The sequence below is a fragment of the Oncorhynchus masou genome, chromosome 15, assembly GCF_036934945.1.
Source record: "Oncorhynchus masou masou isolate Uvic2021 chromosome 15, UVic_Omas_1.1, whole genome shotgun sequence".
Classification (NCBI taxonomy): Eukaryota; Metazoa; Chordata; class Actinopteri; order Salmoniformes; family Salmonidae; genus Oncorhynchus; species Oncorhynchus masou.
In genome coordinates this window covers 15696658-15718348 of record NC_088226.1, presented here as the reverse complement: position 1 = coordinate 15718348, position 21691 = coordinate 15696658, and the positions used below count along the sequence as shown (strand labels likewise).

The window sequence follows — 21691 nt, the reverse complement described above, 5'->3', positions numbered from 1 at the left end:
GCTATTGAAGTTATATATATATATGTTTTTTATAATGGGAAATAATGGACACCACAGTGCATTATTCTACAATAAAGATATGCCTACATTATTATGACCATTTATGTGTATACACACAAAGTAGGTATATGCACAAGGCGATGATATTATGTATTTAATCTTTATTTATGCAAACTAATTATGCCCTTTATCCTGCATGAAAGACAACACAAAAAACTGTACAAAACAACTCGCAGGTAGGTTATGCTCCTGTCCAAAACTAGGCCTCACATGGCTCCAATGACAACTGGACAGCACAATAGCACATACAGTAGGACGACCAATAAAGTGCTCTTTCATAGAGTCCTCCTTTATATCACAGTTATTTAAGGTTAATGTTTTGATATCCCATAGCCCAATGATGTAGGCAGGGCCGAGGCTAAAGGGAGAAATAGGCTTGGCCCACTTCTATAGAATTCTAAATAATGGCAGAATATTTCCCTGATGAAAAATGCATGTAGGCTATACTTCGTCCAGGGTTATTACCAAATGTAATTATTTGTGTCCATAATAAAGAAGGCTAATGCTAAAAGCAGTGTTCACATATAAAGGGGGAACGGTGGAGGGGAGGGCGAACTAGTGAGCGGAGATATAAGAGTTCGGGTTGTTGGCTAGGGCAGTTGTCGAGAGGTAGGCTAATGCAATTGTGTTACAAACCGAAAAACTATGAAATCCGCCGTCGCAGCTGCCGAAACAACGGTAGCATGGTAGCTTTGGACTGGGGTTTGCAAGACGAGCGCCGATATCTACACATTACTGCAATTTTAACACCGCATTACTTATCCCCCTGATCGAGTCGGGTAAACCACCGTCCGAGATGGGGAAGGAGGTTAATGGTGTTTCGCGGAGCCGGTTTGAGGTGAGTTTATAATATAGGAGATTGCTAGATAACAATTATTTTTGATTGGTGTTATGGTGTTTGTTAAACTGCGTCCATGGTTGCGCACCGATGCAGCTTCCGCAGTCAATGTTTGGATTAGGGCAAACATGTTGTTTTCAAGTATCGACAATATCTTGATTTCTTCAATAGCCTACCAGAATGTACAATTATTAAATGGGGTTATAGTTTAATATTTTGTGTTTATAAAGCATTCATAGGTTTCCGGGCTGATTAAAAAAATTGTGGAGCCTATCCGAGCTTTCTCTTTGTGCCGTCAAAACAAAGACAATGGCACAAAAACAGACTTTTAGGTTTCACACTGATACGAAACCCTATATTTCCCATCGTTTTATAAACATAGAATGTAATAATATTCGGGCCTACTTCATCCTACTGTGTAACTGAGTTATTTCACAGAGTTGGAGAATTGGAATGTTGTCTTTGATCAGCTAGGGTTCTGTTGTGTAGACTCATGGCCGCTGCGGGTTGATTCTGCTACAGATGGGCCATTCGCTCGGCCACGACTCGGCTAGTCCACCACCACACTCCGAATATCAACAGCAAATACAACAATATATATCTGTTTTTAAAATCATACAGGCTATGATTTCCCTATAGATGTTTACGTTGACAGAAGCCTCGTGTTTTTTATGCAAGCGATCGTTATTCAACGTTGTGGCAAAGTTTTCATCGCTTTATACGCAGCGATAAAGAATGCACCAAATGTGAAATATGGCTTTGGATAAATACAGTCTCATTAACAAATGCCGCCCGTGTGTGTTCACGCCGTGACATTGGTCTGTCTACCCTGAGCACTCTGTTGTTTAATCCTCATCTAGGCGGCGTGGGATTTGTGTGGTTTTATTTATTTTTAACAGTGCAACAGCTGACGACTCAGAAGATTCAGGCCGTACCTTCTGGCCTGACAAGCTGACATCTGCGGCAGATACGTGAGCTGGCTGTGGTTTACTAGCCAATAACAATGGACTTTAACGGTTTGGGGAGTAGAATTGAAATTGTGTTGCATTTATAGGCAGGCCTATTCTTAGTCACGCCCCTGTTTTTTAATGCATCAACATATTGGGTACCAAAGCATTTCTGCAGCATTGAAGGTCCCCAAGAACACAGTGACCTCCATCATTTTTAAATGAAAGAAGTTCGGAACCACCAAGACTCTTCTTAGGGCTGGCTGCCCGGCCAAACTGGGCAATCCGGGGAGAAGGGCATTGGTCAGGGACGTGACCAAGAACCCGATGGTCACTATGACAGAGCTCCGGAGTTGTTTGTCTGTGGAGATGGGAGAACCTTCCAGAATGACAACCATCTCTGCAGCACTCCACCAATCAGGCCTTTATGGTGGAGTGGCCAGACGTAAGCCACTCCTCAGTAAAAGGCACATAACAGCCCGGAAGGAGTTTGCCAAAAGGGACCTAAAGGACTCTGACCACGAGGAACAAGATTATCTGGTCTGATGAAACCAAAATTGACCTCTTTGGCCTGAATGCCAAGTGTCACGTCTGGAGGAAACCTGGCACCATCCCTATGGTGAAGCAAGGTGGTGGCAGCATCATACTTTGGGGATGTTTTTCAGAGGCAGGGACTGTGAGACTAGTCAGGGTTGAGGGGAAGATGAGCGACGCGAAGTACAGAGATCCTTTATGAAAACCTGCTCCAAAAAACCTGCAATGTAATACATTTTAGAATAAGGCTGTAACCATTCAAGAAAAGGTACTTATAATAATAACATACTCAAACCATAAGGGCAGTTCCACGGTAACGGAATTGTGTTGATTCAGATTTTTCACTTAAAATGTATACCCAACAAAAAACATTGATTTCAAAGTTTAACAAACATACAAGTTTATGCACAAGGACTACTTTTGAAAACAATTTACAATAACACATTTACTGGAAGAACTGTGCAGATGCAAAGTTTGGTGACAGAATTTCGGTAAAATCTCCATGTCAACATTTTTCAGAAACTATAAACATCTGCTCCGAATTAAGATTCAACAATGTCTGTAGACAGAATTGAATGTCAGCTATGACATGACTCATTGACTGATAAATCTCTTTTGATTATTAAACTACAGCAAGTGAAGTGGATTTACACCCGGTAACGGAATTCCGGTAACAGAACTTCATCATGGGTCCCTGATCTGTACTACACAGACATGCATAGTTATGGATATGAATGTCATTCTCTTCGTAGTTCTGTAACCTAAATAGGTACACAAAGGTATAAATATGTAATAACCTCCTCTGCATATTTGGGTATTATTCTACACACCGGCTATTATTTTAATGAACTCTGCCCCCAAACAAGACCAAATTTGGTCGACCAAATCAAAACCAATCACAGACGTCTATGTTTCACAAGCTTGGACATTCAAAGTATAGTACAGCACAGTAGAGCTCAGTAAAGGACAGAACATTGGAGTATAGTTTATCATTGTAGCCAATTCAATTGCAGAAAATCACTTACCAATTACATTTTTGGGGGGTTTTAATCACTTAATAAATTAACAAAACGTATATCAGTAAAAGTAACTTATTGATAGGTCTACCTTTACTTGTTACTTAAAGATATGTGGGTTTTTGGTAAAGGAATTTCAAGGCAATGTTTCTTAAACTTACACAAGGCAAAAAAAAGTTATACAAAATGAAACATGTTGATATTAGTTGGCAGGGGTCTTTATTTACTTAAGGATTATTATTATGTATTTCTAATAACTTTAAAAAAATACTTTTTCTGGTAGATGTTTTCAAAGACCCCTTTTCCATCTGTTTAGCCTGAAATCAAAGCCGTTGCTTATTCTGAAATGTTTAGGATGGAAAATTGTTTAAAAATGTGTGTATGCCTTAATTTCTCAAATATAGTCTTAGCTTTCATTTGACACCAGATTTGATATGCTCCTATGGACTTCACATTACCAATAACTACTGTGGCCCAGCAAACAATGTAGCCTATATGCCCCATACCATGCTCGTCTGGTTATTTTGGAAATGGCTGTGGATCATTTTACCTGTTGAGTAGTTCTCTGAAAGGCAAGCTGTCAGAGTGAATTTGCCCCAATCCAAAAGCAAAATGCCTGTCCTTTCCTGCTCCCTCGGAGTGTTGAAGTAAACAGGGATCGTAGGACAGGCTTAATGTACTATTGACCCAGTGCATCCACTGAATTTGTATTGTAAGTTAACAGAAAATAAATCATAGATTCACATTCAAAATATACATATATTGGAGGTCAAACTAACAGCAGACTCATGTTGACTTTGTCACAAAGTTGCTCAAGTCTCTACAAAGTGTATTCCTGTTTATGCTTGATATCTTTGTCATTACATGGACCACCAGCATGGTTCAGCATTACTGCATTTGACAGGTCCTATTCTGACTATAATACTCCTCCATTAAAAATAAAATAATAATATGCCATTTAGCAGACCAAAGTTATCCAAAGCGACTTACACAGACAGGCCAACTAAGATATTTGTTCCACTAATTGGTGTTTTGACCAATCACATCAGATCTTTTCACATATATTTTTCAGAGCTGATCTAATTAGTCGAAAGACAAATGAGTGAGAGAAAAATATCAGATTATTATTTTTTTTTTAAATATCAGAATTGGGCTGCCTGTTGTAAATGCAGCCTTAGTCATACAACATTTGTATCAAAGATGAATACAATTGACTTACCCATTAAGTGCTTCATACTTGGACAAATTTAGATTTGCTCCTAAATATGGGAAGTTTGCAGACTAGAGTAGGATACTGTTTTCCATGACATCACCTTTCAGTATATCAAGGGACTGAATATCTCATGGATCCTAATTATCTGTTTGTGGGTGTGTTAAAACACCTCTTCTGTAGTCACTGTTTGATTAGGAGACAGAAAATGTCTCCCTTCCCCTCAATCTCTCTTCATCGCACACACTGTATCACCCCCTTTCTCCTGTCAAGCTTTGACATTTAACCTATTTCTACTGATGACAATGATCGTTTATCATTGGTTATATGCTGGAGCTTTCCTTGGGGCAGGGCCAGAGAGAATAGAGGAAGTCTAGGCCAGTCCTGCTGTGAGCGACAGAGCCAGAGGAAGTTAACACGCTCTTCTTCATCTCTTCCTCACAGATGTTCTCAAACAGCGACGAGGCCGTCATCAATAAGAAGCTGCCCAAGGAGCTGTTGCTACGGTGAGCGAGGGCTTTCCAATGACTGGGCCGTATGCACACACAGAATATGGCACGCCACATGCTCAACACCATCAAACATCTTAACCTGCCCAAAACACAGCCATGTACACTCTGATCCACCTGCTCCACACAACACAGCCACGGACAATTAACGAGGTTACATCGTGACACTTGAGCCATGAGCCACCTTAGAAACGAAGGGTCACTATACCAGGGCTCTAGTGGGTTGGTCAACATCACCGACCAACTGCCATCTGCCACTCTCCCTCATGTGCCCCATCCCACTTGCCCCAATTTCCCCTCCCCCAAATGCTAAAACTAATTAAACACAGATGGTCTGGGCTATAAAACATTCAAATCGATTAAGCAAAGAAGAAAAAGTAAAAAGCCCCCGAGCAAACAGAAAATGGAGGCCATAACTCAAGCCTGGGTCTCACGAGCAGAACGGTCTGGGATAGAGGTGCTGACGGTTGGGGGTGTGCTGAAGGTGCAGTGGCCACAGACTGAACTCTGATTTACTAGGGCTTTTGGGTTAGGGGCAGGCTTGCCGAGATCAATTGCAACATTATACTCACCCTACATCACACTGGGCTGCAAAGTGCAATGTGTTACATATGAATCCATCAGACATGCATATCTATTCTTGAAGGGCATAGGCAGTATTCACACTCCTTGACTCCTTCCACATTTTGTGTTACAACTTGAATTTAAAAATGGATAACATTTAGATGTTTTTTGTCACTGGCCTACACACAATACCTAATAATGTCAAAGTGGAATTGTTTTCTGAAATGTTTACAAATTAATAAAAATGAAAAGCTGAAATGTCTTGACTAAGTATTCAACCCCTTTGTTATGGGAAGCCTAAATAAGTTCAGAAGTAAAAATGTCTTAATGAGTGACATGCTTTGCATGGACTCAATCTGTGTGCAATAATAGTTTTTAACATGATTTTTGAATGACGACCTCATCTCTATCCCACACATACAATTATCTGTAAGGTCCCTTAGTCAAGCAGTCAATTTCAAATACAAATTCAACCACAAATACCAGAGAGGTTTTCTAATGACTCGCAAAGAAGGCTACCTATTGGTAGATGGGTAAAGAATTTTAAAAAGCAGGCATTGAATATCCCTTTGAGAATGGTGAAGTTATTAATTACACTTTGGATGTTGTTTCAATCCATCCGGTCACTACAAAGATACAGGCGACCTTCCTAACTCAGTTGCCAGAGAGGAAGGAAACTGCTCAGGAATTTCACCATGTGGCCGGTGGTGACTTTAAAACAGTTAGAGTTTAATGGCTGTGATAGGGGAACTGCGGATGGATCTAAAGCATTGTAGTTACTCCACAATACTAACTTAATTTTATAGTGAAAAGGAAGCCTGTACAGAATACAAAAATGTAAAAACATACATCCTGTTTGTAACAAGGCATTAAAGTAATAATGCAAAAACTGTGGCAAAGCAATTCACTTTTTGTCCGGAATACAAAGTGTTATTTTTGCGGCCAAACGTTACTGAGTACCACTCTACATATTTTCAAGCATAGTGGTGGTTGCATCATGTTATGGGAATGCTTGTAATCATTAAGGTCTGGGGAGTTTTTCAGGATAAACAATTAATGAATGGAGTTAAGCACAGGCAAAATCCTAGATGAATTCAACTTTCTGCAGGACAATAACCTAAAACACAAGGCCAAATCTACGCTGGTGTCGCTTACCAAAAAGACAGTGACTTAAATCTACTTGAAAATCTATGGCAAGACCTGAAGATTCACAGCTGCAATTGCTGTAAAAGGTTCTTCTATTGGCTTAGGGGTGTGAATACTTCTGTAAATGAGAATTTAATAAATGTTGAATTCTGACTGAAACACAACAATGTGGAAAAAGTTAAGGGGTATGAATACTTTATGAAGGCACTGGTACACTACCTACATACATACGTACGTACCGTACCAGTCAAAAGTTTGGACACACCTACTCATTCCAGGGTTTTTCTTTTTACTATTTTCTACATTGTAGAATAATAGTGAAGACATCAAAACTATGAAATAACACATATGGAATCATGTAGTATCCCAAAAAGTGTAAAACAAATACAAATATATTTTCTATTTGAGTTTATTTTTAAAGTAACCACCCTTTGCCTTGACAACTTTGCACACTCTTGGCATTCTCTCAACCAGCTTCATGAGGGAGTCACCTGGAATGCATTTCAATTAACAGGTGTGCCTTGTTAATTTGTGGAATTTCTTTCCTTCTTAATGCGTTCGAACCAATCAGTTGAGTTGTGACAAGGTAGGGGTGGTATACAGAAGATGGCCCTGTTTGGTAAAAGACCAAGTCCATATTATGGCAAGAACAGCTCAAATAAGCAAAGAGAAACGACAGACCATCATTATTTTAAGACATGGTCAGTCAAAACGGAACATTTCAAGAACTTTAAGTATCTTTATGTGCAGTTGCAAAAACCATCAAGCTCTATGACGAAACTGTCTCTCATGAGGACCGCTACAGGAAAGGAAGACCCAGAGTTACCTCTGCTGCAGAGGATATGTTCATTAGAGTTACCAGCATCAGAAATTACAGCCCAAATAAATGCTTCAGAGTTCAAGTAACAGACCCATCTCAACATCAACTGTTCAGAAGAGATGATCTGGTGCTTCTGTCACCAACCAAGGAGGGCCTACAGCAGCACCTAGATCTTATGCACAGATTCTGTCAGACCTGGGCCCTGACAGTAAATCTCAGTAAGACCAAAATAATGGTGTTCCAAAAAAGGTCCAGTCACCAGGACCACAAATAACAATTCCATCTAGACACTGTTGCCCTAGAGCACACAAAAAAACTATACATACCTTGGCCTAAACATCAGCGCCACAGGTAACTTCCACAAAGCTGTGAACGATCTGAGAGACAAGGCAAGAAGGGCATTCTATGCCATCAAAAGGAACATAAATTTCAACATACCAATTAGGATTTGGCTAAAAATACTTGAATCAGTCATAGAGCCCATTGCCCTTTATGGTTGTGAGGTCGGGTCCACTCACCAACCAAGACTTCACAAAATGGGACAAACACCAAATTGAGACTCTGCACGCAGAATTCTGCAAAAATATCCTCCGTGTACAACGTAGAACACCAAATAATGCATGCAGAGCAGAATTAGGCCGATACCCACTAATTATCAAAATCCAGAAAAGAGACGTTAAATTCTATAACCACCTAAAAGGAAGCGATTCCCAAACCTTCCATAACAAAGCCATCACCTACAGAGAGATGAACCTGGAGAAGAGTCCCGTAAGCAAGCTGGTCCTGGGGCTCTGTTCACAAACACAAACACACCCTACAGAGCCCCAGGACAACAGCACAATTAGACCCAACCAAATCATGAGAAAACAAAAAGATAATTACTTGACACATTGGAAAGAATTAACAAAAAAAAACAGAGCAAACTAGAATGCTATTTGGCCCTACACAGAGAGTACACAGCGGCGGAATACCTGACCACTGTGACTGACCCAAAATTAAGGAAAGCTTTGACTATGTACAGACTCAGTGAGCATAGCCTTGCTATTGAGAAAGGCCGCCGTAGGCAGACATGGCTCTCAAGAGAAGACAGGCTATGTGCTCACTGCCCACAAAATGAGGTGGAAACTGAGCTGCACCTCCTATCCTCCTGCCCAATGTATGACTATATTAGAGAGACATATTTCCCTCAGATTACACAGATCCACAAAAAATTCGAAAACAAATCCAATTTTGAAAAACTCCCATATCTACTGGGTGAAATTCCACAGTGTGCCATCAGAGCAGCAAGATTTGTGACCTGTTGCCACAAGAAAAGAGCAACCAGTGAAGAACAAACACTATTGTAAATAAACCCATATTTATGCTTATTTATTTTATCTTGTGTCCTTTAACCATTTGTACATTGTAAAAACCCTGTATATATATAATATGACATTTGTAATGTCTTTATTGTTTTGAAACTTCTGTATGTGTAATGTTTACTGTTAATTTTTTATTGTTTTAAACTTTATATATTCACTTTATATATTATCTACCTCACTTGCTTTGGCAATGTTAACACATGTTTCCCATGCCAATAAAGCCCTTGAATTGAATTGAATTGACTGCATGAATCAGGCCTTCATGGTTGAATTGCTGCAAAGAAATCACTACTACAGGACACCAATAAGAAGAAGAGACTTGCTTGGACAAAGAAACACAAGCAAAGGACATTAGACCGATGGAAATCGGTCCAAATTTGAGATTTTTGGTTCCAGCCGCTGTGTCTTTGTGAGACGCAGAGTAGGTGAATGGATGCTCTCTGCATGTGTGGTTCCCACCGTGAAGCATAGAGGAGGAGGTGTGTGGGTGCTTTGCTGGTGACACGTCCAGTGATTTATTTAGAATTCAAGGCACACTTAACCATCATGGCTACTACAGCATTCTGCAGTGATACGCCATCCCATCTGGTTTGCGCTTAGTGGGACTATCATTTAATTTATTTTTCAACAGGACAATGACCCAACACACCTCCAGGCTGTGTAAGGGCTATTTGATCAAGAAGGAGAGTGATGTAGTGCTGCATCAGATTACCTGGCCTCCACAATAACCTGACCTCAACCCAATTGAGATGGTTTGGGATGAGTTGGACCGCAGAGTAAAGGAAAAACGGCCAACAAGTGCTCAGCATATGTGGGAACTCCTTCAAGACTGTTGGAAAAGCATTCCAGGTGAAGCTGGTTGAGAGAATGCCAAGAGTGTGCAACGCTGTGAAGGCAAATCTAAAAAATACAAATTTGTTGGTTATTACATGATGTGTTATTTCATAGTTTTGATGTCTTCACTATTCTACAATGTAGAAAATAGTAAAAAATAAAGAAGAAATCTTGAATGAGTTGGTGTGTCCAAACTTTTGACTGGTATTGTATGTACGTACACACTGAGTATACCAAACATTTGGAACACCTTCCTAATATTTAGTTGCACCCACCTTTTTTCCATCAGAACAGCCTCAATTCGTCGGGGCACGGACTCTACCGGTGCTTCTCACAGTTGTCAAGTTGGCTGGATGTCCTTTGGGTGGTGGACCATTGTTGACACACAAACTGTTGCGTTGCAGTTCTCGACACAAACCGGTGCTCCTGGCAACTACTGTCATACTCCGTTCAAAGGCACCTTTTTTGTCTTGCCCATACACCCTCTGAATGACACACATTCTCAATTGTCTCAAGGCTTAAAAATCCTTCTTTAACCTGTCTCCTCCCCTTCATCTTCACTGATTTGAAGTGGATTTAATGACTGACAAATGAGGGATCATATCTTTCACCTGGATTCACATGGTCAGTCTGTCATGGAAAGAGGTGTTTTTAACATTGTGTGTGTGTGTGTGTGTAATGCCCCACCACACAATCTCTCTATGCCAAAGTAAACATTTATCTAGCCTTCAAACACGATAACCATAGTAGAGTTAACATAAATTCACACACACAATCATAAGTGTCATATGCTCATCAAACATAAAGTGGCATACATAGCAGAGTTCTAGGTGTAATTATAGGGTCGAACAGGGATTCTGGGTAGTGCCTTGTATACATAGAGGGCTCTGGTTCTGATTCTGGGTACCAGGGGTTCTGAACCATCCCTGTCTGTGTTCCAGAATCTTCTCCTTTCTGGATGTGGTGACACTCTGTCGCTGTGCCCAGGTCTCACGGGTGAGTTTGTTTCTGAAGTGTGTATTTGGTTCAGTGTAAGTGTGTGTGTAATTGTGTGTTGGACAGAATAGTGAAACCAGTGAAGTTGACCTTGTGCCCCTCTCTCCCTCAGTCGTGGAATGTGCTCGCCCTGGACGGCAGTAATTGGCAGAGGATTGACCTTTTCGACTTTCAGAGAGATATTGAGGTCAGGAAGTCTCGCATAAACCTTCTTTTTCCTCACCTCTTCTCTCTCCTATCCTCTCCATCTCCTCCTCACCTGCCATTTATTATTTTCTTTGTCTGTCTTGCTATCTTTTATGGAAACAAAGTGGACATTCATGGCTGTGACCTTATAAACACAAACAACATTGACTTTAAACCCACATACCATGATTATCTAAGATTTGAATTCAGGACCTTAGCAGTTGATTGTCTACCAAAGGAACGTTTGCTTAGACTACTATTGATGTAGTGCATTCACCACAATCAATGCCATGTACTGCATGTCAATCTATTGACCTTGTCACTGTATGGATGACCACAGATGACCATTTAAAGGCATTTGAAGGGTAAGACTGATGTATTCACACGTGACAGGTTTAGATCATTGCCATAATCAACAACGCCAGGTCAAGTATAATCATTTCTGCCAGCAATAGTAAGACAGCCACTCAACAGGCTCTGCAAAATGGATTCAAGTCAAGCAGTCAGTGTTTACAAAGATGGTTGAGTTTAGCCTAAACAGGTAGACTCCTACCCTATGCTTCTGCCACATGTGTTTTTGCATGTATGTGAAAGTGAAGATGGTTAAACAGATTCCTCCACAGATTATGATAGGTGTTTGTGTCCGTGTGTTGCAGGGGCGAGTGGTGGAGAACATCTCGAAACGATGTGGGGGATTCCTGAGGAAGTTGAGTCTGCGGGGCTGTCTGGGGGTGGGGGACAGCGCTCTGAGGTGAGGACTGACTGGGAATCGGGCCTAGACTGGGCACTCTTGGCACTGAGGAGGGTGAGGGGAGGAGATTTATGTGGGAGCTGGAGGGCAAGTACACACACTCCAGTGCAAATATGTCTGTTCCTGTTTGTTTTTCAACAGAACCTTCTCCCAGAACTGCAGGAATATTGAGCTGCTTAGTTTGAATGGCTGCACCAAGATTACTGACAGGTATTTGCAGACATTTATGCGTTGTGTTTTTTTTGTCTAGTATAATTCTATTTTGCTAATGTACTAAAGTGTTACATTATTATACATGTAAGCCTCTTGCCTCTTTCTCTCGCATGCAGCACCTGTAATAGCCTCAGTAAGTTCTGTCCCAAGCTCAAGCACTTGGACCTCGCGTCCTGTACCTCAATCACCAACCTGTCACTCAAAGCACTCAGGTGAGGGGTCTCTCTTTCTCCCACTCATACTGTCAGCATTCCTGGAAAAACCTTGTCACTCACCTTTTGGTGATTTGATTGTAGTCATCCCTCTTCGTGACAGTTTGTTGACTCTAGGACTAATACAAGCCATTCAAAATATCCTGGGACTTTTTTTTGAGATGCAAGGTTTTTCCAGGACTCCAACAATACTCGCACGCACACACTGGGGAGTCTCCTCAGCAGGAGCAGATGGTTGCATCTGTTGTACAAGTGTAGGGTGATCAGGTTATTCAGGGGATGTGCATAAATATGGGACACAGTTGTTGTTGTTTTGCCGGCTTTTTATCTAATATCTGTGTCGTGGTCTGACCCATTTTCTTCCCCTGCAGCGAGGGCTGTCCTCTGTTAGAGCAGCTTAACATCTCGTGGTGTGACCAGGTGACTAAGGATGGCATCCAGGCCTTGGTACGATGCTGCCCCGGACTCAAAGGCCTTTTCCTCAAGGGCTGCACACAGGTAGGGCCAGGGCAAAGCAACAAACGGGTCAGCTAGAGTTGGGACCATTAAAAAGCATAAGATCACTACCTCAGTCTAAGCAAGGTGCGTGAATAGATGAAGAGACTGGATATGTGAGGTATTCAGACACCCTTGCAGGTGAAAGGAACAAATGGATCGCGTATGATTAGTATTGTAGCCAGGAGGATGAGGCATTAAGATATAGGTAGACTGAATGGCTGACTGAGGGGAGAAGGGCTTAGCTCGTCTAGATATGAGACCAGGGCTAATGTTTGTATTGCAAGCAGTGTGATGGGGATGGTAGATCCAAACAGCAGGTAGGACATTTAGTTGCAGGAGGGGGTTAGCTAGCTCGCTCATTGGTGGGGTTACCTTGGTGCACTGCTAATGGGATTTAAAATGACACACCCCTCTCTCTCTCTCTCTCGCTCTCGCTTCTTTCCATCTCCACCTATTAACTAGTTGGAGGATGAAGCACTGAAGCACATTGGTGCACACTGTCCAGAGCTGGTCACTCTCAACTTACAGACGTGTTCGGTAAGCAAGCACCTCTTTCAGTGTTTAGGTCACATAACAGCAAAACCTGCTGATCTCACAGCTTCAAAATAAAGTGAGTGTCTCGCTTGATATTTCAGCACCCATCATGTTTGAGGCTGAATGCTTTGTTGTGGTGGGTTGGGGGCTTGTAACTCCTGAATAGGCTTGTCATTGAGAAATTATGAATCTCTAATAGCTGTTGTGGCCATCCATATGGAAGGTAAATGAGTCATGTCCTGCCTCTGCTGTTTTTTTGTTTTTTTTTGCGGACTGAGGGGAGTTTCTTGTGTACAAGGCTGCACATTCAGTCTGCATTCTGCCCTGCAGTAGAGGGACTAGTATGGACTGAGGCCTGCCCTGTCATGTAACCTACATAACGAATAGCGTGTGAAATCCACCCAGACAACACATTTGTTTCTCTGGCATCCTCTTTATCTGTGTCTCCAAATTCCCTTCCTGTTACGTCTACACCCCAAATATCTCTCTCTCCTCCCTCTTTCCTTCCTTATCTCCTTCTCAATGTCTCCCATCTTTCAGCAGCTCACTCTTCTTTTGCCTCTTTTTCATCCTCTGTCCTCTCTCTCTTTTTACACCTGTGCTTTCTTTGTGTGGCTCCCCCTCGCAACTTTCTGCAATCTTGTAAGATCAGAACTACAGAGGGAAAGAAAAGAGATGAAAATATATCACAAAAAACATGATATGATTCTCATTCCCTGTTCTGAGGTGGATATTCATAGCCTTCGGCATCAGTTATGGTAATATTATGTTCATTTTGTTAATGGTGCTATAGCTGTTTGATGTCGTGGAAGTTCTGCTAGTGACCCGTGTGCCTGTTTCCCTCTGAGCAGCAGATCACAGACGAAGGTCTCATTACTATATGCCGGGGCTGTCACCATCTGCAGTCGCTGTGTGTCTCAGGTTGTGCCAACATCACAGACGCCATCCTCCACGCCTTGGGACTGAACTGCCCGCGCCTCAGGTTGGTACTCCCTCTGCTCCTAGTCCACCTCATGCCCGACCCCTGCTCCAACCCCACCACACTGGTCTCAGGTGTCCACGCCACCCATCCCTGCTTCTAACCACTGTTCACTCCAAATACCACCAGAAACTCCATACAACCCTTCATACATTAAGACTCAAATACACCCCGCTCTCCTTTCTGGTTAGTGCCCAAGTTAACCCACCTTGTATTTCCTCAGACACGTCAATACATAGCAGTTCTCCCGATCATAACAGGATGTCCTGTCTCCTTTCAGAATATTAGAGGTGGCTCGCTGCTCTCAGCTCACAGATGTGGGCTTCACTACACTAGCAAGGGTGAGTGTGGAAACTGACGCAGATCACACACACACATCTCTGACATACACTACCGTTCAAAGGTTTGGGGTCACTTAGAAATGTCCTTGTTTTTGAGAAAAGCAAAGCATTTCTTGGTCCATTTTAAAATAACATCAAATTGATCAGAAATGCAGTGTAGACATTGTTAATGTTGTAAATGAATATTGTAGCTGGAAACAGCAGATTTGTTATGGAATATCTACATAGGCCCATTATCAGCAACCATCACTCCTGTGTTCCATTGGCATGTTGTGTTTGCTAATCCATGTTTATAATTTTAAAAGGCTTATTGATCATTAGAAAACCCTTTTGCAGTTATGTTAGCATAGCTAAAAACTGTTGTACTGATTTAAAGAAGCAATAAAACTGGCCTTCTATAGACTAGTTGAGTATCTGGAGCATTTGTGGGTTCGATTACAGGTTCAAAATAGCCAGAAACAAAGAACTTAATTCTGAAACTCATCAGTCTATTCCTGTTCTGAGAAATGAAGGCTATTCTATGCGAGAAATTGCCAAGAGACTTGGCATCCCGGAGTCACCTCTTCACTGTTGACGTTGAGACTGGTGTTTTGCGGGTACTTTTTAATGAAGCTGCCAGTTGAAGACTTGTGAGGCGTCTGGTTCTCAAACTAGACACTCAAATGTACTAGTCCTCTTGGTCATTTGTGCACCGGGGCCTCCCACTCCTCTTTCTATTCTGGTTAGGGCCAGTTTGCGCTGTTCAGTGAAGGGAGTAGTACACAGCGTTGTATGAGATATTCAGTTTCTTGGCAATTGCTCGCATAGAATAGCCATCATTTCTCAGAACAAGAATAGACTGACGAGTTTCAGAAGAAAGTTCTTTGTTTCTGGCCATTTTGAACCTGTAATCAAACCCACAAATGATGATGCTCCAGATACTTAACTAGTCTAAAGAAGGCCAGTTTTATTGCTTCTTTAATCAGTACAACAGTTTTCAGCTCTGCTAACATAATTGCAAAAGGGTTTTCTAATGATCAATTAGCCTTTTAAAATGATAAACTTGGATTAGCTAACACAACGTGCCATTGGAACGCAGGAGTGATGGTTGCTGATAATGGGCCTCTGTACGCCTATGTAGATATTCCATAAAAAATCTGCTGTTTCCAGCTACAATAGTCATTTACACCATTAACAATGTCTACACTGCATTTCTGATCAATTTGATGATATTTTAATGGACAAAAACAAGAACATTTCTAAGTGACCCCAAACATTTGAATGGTAGTGTACATGTGTTGTCTTACGTTTTTTTTTTTCTGGCAGAATTGTCATGAGCTGGAAAAAATGGACCTGGAAGAGTGTGTGCAGGTGAGCTAGCCTACGCAACACACACGTTCCCACACACACTAACATACCTTGTAGCACCATCCACCAGAAGGATACGTTTGTTTATGTCTCTCCCCAGATCACGGACGGCACACTTATCCAGTTGTCCATCCACTGCCCTCATCTGCAAGTTCTGGTGAGCACTAGCTAATGGCTTCTATCCTAGGAGCTGGTCTCAAACATGCTTTGTTCAATTTAAACTCTATGAAATACATGTCGGAAGAACTTGTTTCTTAGATAATCCACAGTCTCGTGGTGTTAATAACAAAAGAAACCCAATGTGTTTGGTGACCGTAGTATTACTGTTCTTAACTGTTCCCTGGTCGTTGTTATGGTCTCTCTCTCAGAGCCTGTCTCACTGTGAGCTGATTACTGACGATGGCATCAGACATCTGGGAAGCGGGCCCTGTGCCCACGACCGGCTGGAGGTGATCGAGCTGGACAACTGCCCCCTGATCACGGACGCCTCGCTGGAGCACCTGAAGACCTGCCACAGCCTGGACCGCATCGAGCTCTACGACTGCCAGCAGATCACCCGCGCAGGCATTAAGAGACTAAGGGTAGGCACTGGTGCTACATTGTACATTGCTGCTTATGCGTAGTGCACAGACACACAGATTACAGTAAATGAATGAACATTTCTTAGATGCGTTTGTATATACCCTTACACCAACACTTGTCTTTTTTTCATCTCTTTCTCTCCAGACCCATCTACCTAACATCAAAGTGCACGCGTATTTCGCCCCCGTCACTCCACCCCCCTCGGTTGGGGGGAGTCGCCAGAGATTCTGTCGCTGCTGTATCCTGCTATGATGTGAAGACTGCGCCCCCCCTCAGCCCAACTTCTGCCCCTCCACCCAACCTGGCTCGGCCTGGTCCGATCCGGCCTCAAGGTATACGTGCTGGTGTATCCCCCCCCCCGATTGGAGCTGCAGAGAGAGGGAGAGAGCCCAACCACCACAGGGTCTGGGAAGAACCTTCCCAATGACATTACCAAACCCACTCACAACGGCCTTTGTCAAACACACAAATAAACACACACACATCACCACAGATGAACATCAGTACATTCCCTGCTGTCCCCAGGCCCATGTTCTAAAGACCACCCAGCATTGCAGGGAGGATTACATAATAGAACCACTGCTGTTTACAGATTAGGCTCCTAATGCACTGTATGGACTACATGAAGGTAGGGCTCACTTGATACAAGGTTCCCTATGGACTACTATGACCTTTTACTAAAGGATCTGGAAGATGGGTTTGGATAAGAAACTCACATCCAATGTGGGTGTTGGGAGGATAACCAGAAACATGGCTAGAGCTACTATGAGGATATTGTTTTGGTAGAAATGCCCTCAGAATCTTTCAACGACTGTCAAGCTACCTCTAGACATAACTGCACTTCAATGTGAGTAGCTCTTTGTTAGCGTCTGGTTCCAGACTGCCCACTCCCAACCAAACTTTTTATTTTTTACTAAAGATCCGTTTCCATTGGCACTTTGAAGTCAACCCAGGTTGGGCTGGCCTTGGTGGCTGGCTGGAATTGTTTCCACTGCCTCCAAAGAATAAATGATGTCATGTTGCTAGATATTCAATATGTGACTGCAGCTGGCTTCGCTAATGTTGCTAACTGGCAAGATGTTGAAGAATTTAAATTCACCCTCACAATGCTGTAACTAACTTTAACCCATACTCCTGTCAGTGCTAGCCATACTCAGAACCATGTATTTAGCTTGCTAACTAGCTAAACGGTTAGCGTCGCTATTGGCTAGCTAACTAATCAAGCAAACCAGACGGCAGGTTTGAGTGTTTTATTTATTTATTTTTATACAACAGATTTGATATGATGTAGCTAGCTAGCTTTCAATACGAACTGGCCAGCTAAAATTCCCGCTAGCTACAATAGCTTGTTTTAACTCCTGATTTGCTAGCTAATAATGGTAGCTAGCATTTTAGGGCTGACTGTTGTCATAAAAGTTTATTGTGGAATGCAAAAATTAATGGATCCAGCTGTGGTGGTAATTTGTGTCATGTCTGACTACTGCCGTACTGCTTGCCCATGTGCTAACTAGCAGCGCACACACCTAGATGAGCTGCTCAACGTTGTCACCATCCAGCGGTGATTTGATTTTTTATTTACTGCGTCACCAGCCTGAATTCTAAACGCGCTCGCAACAGGTGTGAAACTGGGCCGTGCTGGTTCGAATCTGAAAATTCCATTCGAACATCTCTATTTTGGCCCTGATTTTAAGTGCCAGTGGAAAGGGGTTTAATTTAACAATTTAACAGAGTCCTGGTGTCTTCGACAGCAATTAAACAGCCCCCACCCACACACACACACACAAATATATTGTAAATACAGTGGGTAGTAGTTCTTCTTCTCTAGTCTCAAAGTAGCTACAGCTTAGTGCAGGCCTGCTAGAGGGTATGCTGAGTTTATCCAGCAAAATGATGACACTTTTTAAAGAGTCTCTATGACTCACCTAATAGTTTACTGCCAAATGACAACACACACTTGCACATACACGTGCGCACACACACACAGCTCAATACCTCCCCCTTCCCCTCTCTCTGTTACAATCAGAAGCTTCATTGTACAAAAAAAGAAGAGAAAAGCAAATATTTTTCTAAAAAGGACACCAATTGAGACTTACACATGGGGACTTGAGAAGATGCCAAATGTTGCATGTAACAATTCTAGTTTTTTAAATGTAATATATGTAAGTACTGTGGAAATCCAACGCCGCAGCCAGCTAAACCACACCACAGACCATGGTGTGAAGGAGAGATTTACGTCAATGGGTCTCGCACTATGTATAGCCAAACACATACTGTACACACACAGGTGTGTTTTTGTGTATGTGTGTGAGAGAATGTTCCCGGGGCTATGGAGAGTAGTTTGGACAGTGAACCATCACCGGTTCTGGATTTCTGGAGACATAATAAACCAGGCCCCTGCAAGCTAGTCTTAACAACAACAAAATATTGAATAGAGACCCAAACACATAAAATAAAAAAAGATTGACGTCACTGTGAGTTTGCGATGCCAGACAGACCAGGAGGACTGAAAGAAAAAGCCAACCGAAAACAAAGTATCTGTATTTTCATTTTGTTGCTTTTATTAGTCTTTTTTCCCCCCCTTGGTGATGAACATTCTTGATGAATGCGAGCTGGCGAACCACACGTGTGTAGGAGGAGATGCCCAGTGTTGCTTGCGGGCACCAGGATCTGGTCAGTGACAGTAATTCCCCTTCAACTCCCATGGGGCCATGCAGGGGAGAGGGTGAAAGTGGAGTTGACCCTGCACCAGCGCAGCGCCCTTCTCTCTCTGCCTGGGACCAGTGACGTGGGACGAGGAGGGGCCGCTGGAATTGGATAAGTGCGGTCACTAAACAAGGAAGTCGTTTAGAATCTTGACCTGGAGTGAGCTGAGCGCACAACACTGGCCTGCTGACAGATGTTGGAGTGCAGGGGTATGTGTCCCAACTCCACGACTACCACCTTACCAAAAGACTTTGACCCCTGTTTATGAGTTTCAAAGCCTTTCATTTGGATCCTTCCTCCTCTACCACACTTTAACCTTCTCTGTTTTCTGTCTCTCCTCTTCTATTCTCTGTTCTGTTTTTCTTTTTATAGTTTAGTCTTTTTTTAGCCTTTTTCTGTTCAAGTTGGTGACTTCTACATCTCGTTCTCACCCCTCTTTTCTGTTTGGTGTGTTTTGGGGTGGGGCTGTTTTTGTTTTGCATTCAGTCATGAGTTCAGTGTTTTCCCCAGTTAAGTTTGAGCCCTGTTGCAGTCCTTGGTTTTTGGTCTTATGGGGTTTGTGTTCTATTACGAGTTCTTGTTACCTAATGTCCAGAGTGTAGCCTTTGTACAGGGGGAAGGGTTGAAGACAGTGCAATTTGTCAAATAAGTTGATGATGAGTCGGTGAGGTTGCTTTTATGTATAATGGATGTTATACAACGTATTGAATGTGTTGCCATGAAGGCGTTGTCTGGGAACGTGGGGGGGGGGGTGTAGGTTGTGTGCTGATGTAGCAGAAACAGATTCCTCTCCTGATGTGCTTTCCCTTTACTTGTTATGCCTTGCTTTGGGGATCCCCTAACACCTTGATGCAGCCCACCCCACTGTAGAAACAAAACAGAGTTGGTACGCCCAATAGGAATGTTTTAATGTTCTCTACAAATACATATTTCCTTCTAAGATTCAAACCAACTAACAGGCAAAACATTTAATGATGATTATTTTCTGTTTTTGTGATTTTGTCAGTTGGGGGTGGGAGGGAGATAATGCAAACGGCGATTTACCCAGTCTGATCTGTTTTGTTTGAATGTGGGGGATTAGAGAACATCCAGGAGCCCAGATATGCGTAGATGCATAATGTACTCATACTACACACCCTCTGGCTGGATGCAACTGTGCTCCCACTGCGCCCTACGGTCTGGAGTTACTAGAGGGAAAGTCATGGGGAAGCCAGGATCCATAACACCTGTTTGACCTCTTCACACACAGTTGCTGAGTCACCGGCACCACTTGTACTCGCTTAGTCATTCACAGACGCACTGAGACACACACACGGTATGCACTGACCATTTGCACTGCCATGGTCCCCTCTGAATCAGAACTCAGTTGAGAGCAAAGGTATGCAGAGTAGACATACGTGCCTACACATACAATACACTATACACTATTGACAGCACAGACAACAGGCAAATTCAGCCTCAAGCGGTTCCGTTAGAATTGATTCAATATACATAAACACGAGAACATGTCCATACCGGGTTATGTCATAAACTACCCTGCAGAATGTCAAGACTAAACACACGCAAAACAATTATACCGCTTCATTCCTCTGATTTTCCAGCAGTTAACATGGAAGATGACAGATTACTGAATTCTGTCTCAGTCCATTTTCATTTCCACTCAGTCCCTATGACTAGACTGTGTGTTGGAGGGGGTGGGGAAGGACGGCTGGCTGCGTGAACAAGATGGTGGATCTAAAGTGTGTTCTTGGTAGTTTGACACCTGGGGACTACTTTACTTTTTTTTTTTTTACTTTACACAATGACTGTAGTTCATATAAATTAATGTAAATCTTTTTAATTTTTTTTTTTTTTACAATTAACTGATTATAAATGAATATGTATGTATGAATAAATATATAACTATATTATTAAGATTTGCCTGTTATTTCTGTAATTGCAGTATGTTGAAGTGTTCATTTGTTCTCGCTCTGAAATATCTCCTGACCTGACTAGGAAAAACTCTTGGCTCCAGTTATAGGCTATAAATAGGGAGCATAGGTTTTTCCTGACCAGGTCAGGTAGTCTTCACTATATTGTAGTTGCATATTGTAGTCCTACATGTTTTCCTTTTACTGTATGTAATGCATGTTGTCCTAACTTTAGCGCAACACTAGAGGGCAGCAATAAGCTACTTTCCAAAAAAAGGCTGTGGAGAAACCCAACCCTGAGTACTGTGCCGGTTTGTAAGAAGCAGGCTGGAACTATGTTACGAGTAGTTAAATGCTATTTTACTTCATTCATCCACTTTGTAGCAAAACTTAATTCAAACATGTATGTTACCCAAGTCTTCATACTAATGGTGTGTGGATATCTGATGTCCGTGATGAAATCCTAGATGAATGAACAGGATCATTCTGTCTGCCCCATTGGGAGTAACCACACTGCTACCTGTCCTACAGTGCCATGACAACCAGCGACTTAGTTTGTGATGTTGTTAGGCTCATAGTGCCATACGGGGGCCATTTTGG

The 21691-nt window shown here is 42.3% G+C and overlaps 1 protein-coding gene across 1 annotated transcript; it reads left to right on the top strand.

Moving 5' to 3' along the window:
• Window positions 1-602: 602 nt before the first annotated feature.
• LOC135555737 (F-box/LRR-repeat protein 20-like) lies at window positions 603-21095 on the top strand. The gene is made up of 15 exons (XM_064988431.1): window positions 603-898; window positions 5050-5111; window positions 10781-10835; window positions 10948-11022; window positions 11678-11772; window positions 11914-11982; window positions 12102-12197; window positions 12569-12695; window positions 13158-13232; window positions 14081-14211; window positions 14489-14549; window positions 15855-15899; window positions 15997-16053; window positions 16265-16477; window positions 16623-21095. Exons 1-15 carry the CDS (start codon window positions 857-859, stop codon window positions 16728-16730), a joined length of 1311 nt encoding a protein of 436 aa, XP_064844503.1. The 5' UTR covers window positions 603-856; the 3' UTR covers window positions 16731-21095.
• The last annotated feature ends 596 nt before the right edge of the window (window positions 21096-21691 follow it).

What these genes read in the sequence shown, in the direction of transcription:
- LOC135555737 (XM_064988431.1), top strand. Translation starts at nt 857, where the DNA reads ATGGGGAAGGAGGTTAATGGTGTTTCGCGGAGCCGGTTTGAG. An exon ending in CCCAAGGAGCTGTTGCTACG is followed by an intron (nt 5,112 to 10,780) that starts GTGAGCGAGGGC and finishes TCTGTGTTCCAG; the next exon opens with AATCTTCTCCTTTCTGGATG. An exon ending in CTGTCACTCAAAGCACTCAG is followed by an intron (nt 12,198 to 12,568) that starts GTGAGGGGTCTC and finishes CTTCCCCTGCAG; the next exon opens with CGAGGGCTGTCCTCTGTTAG.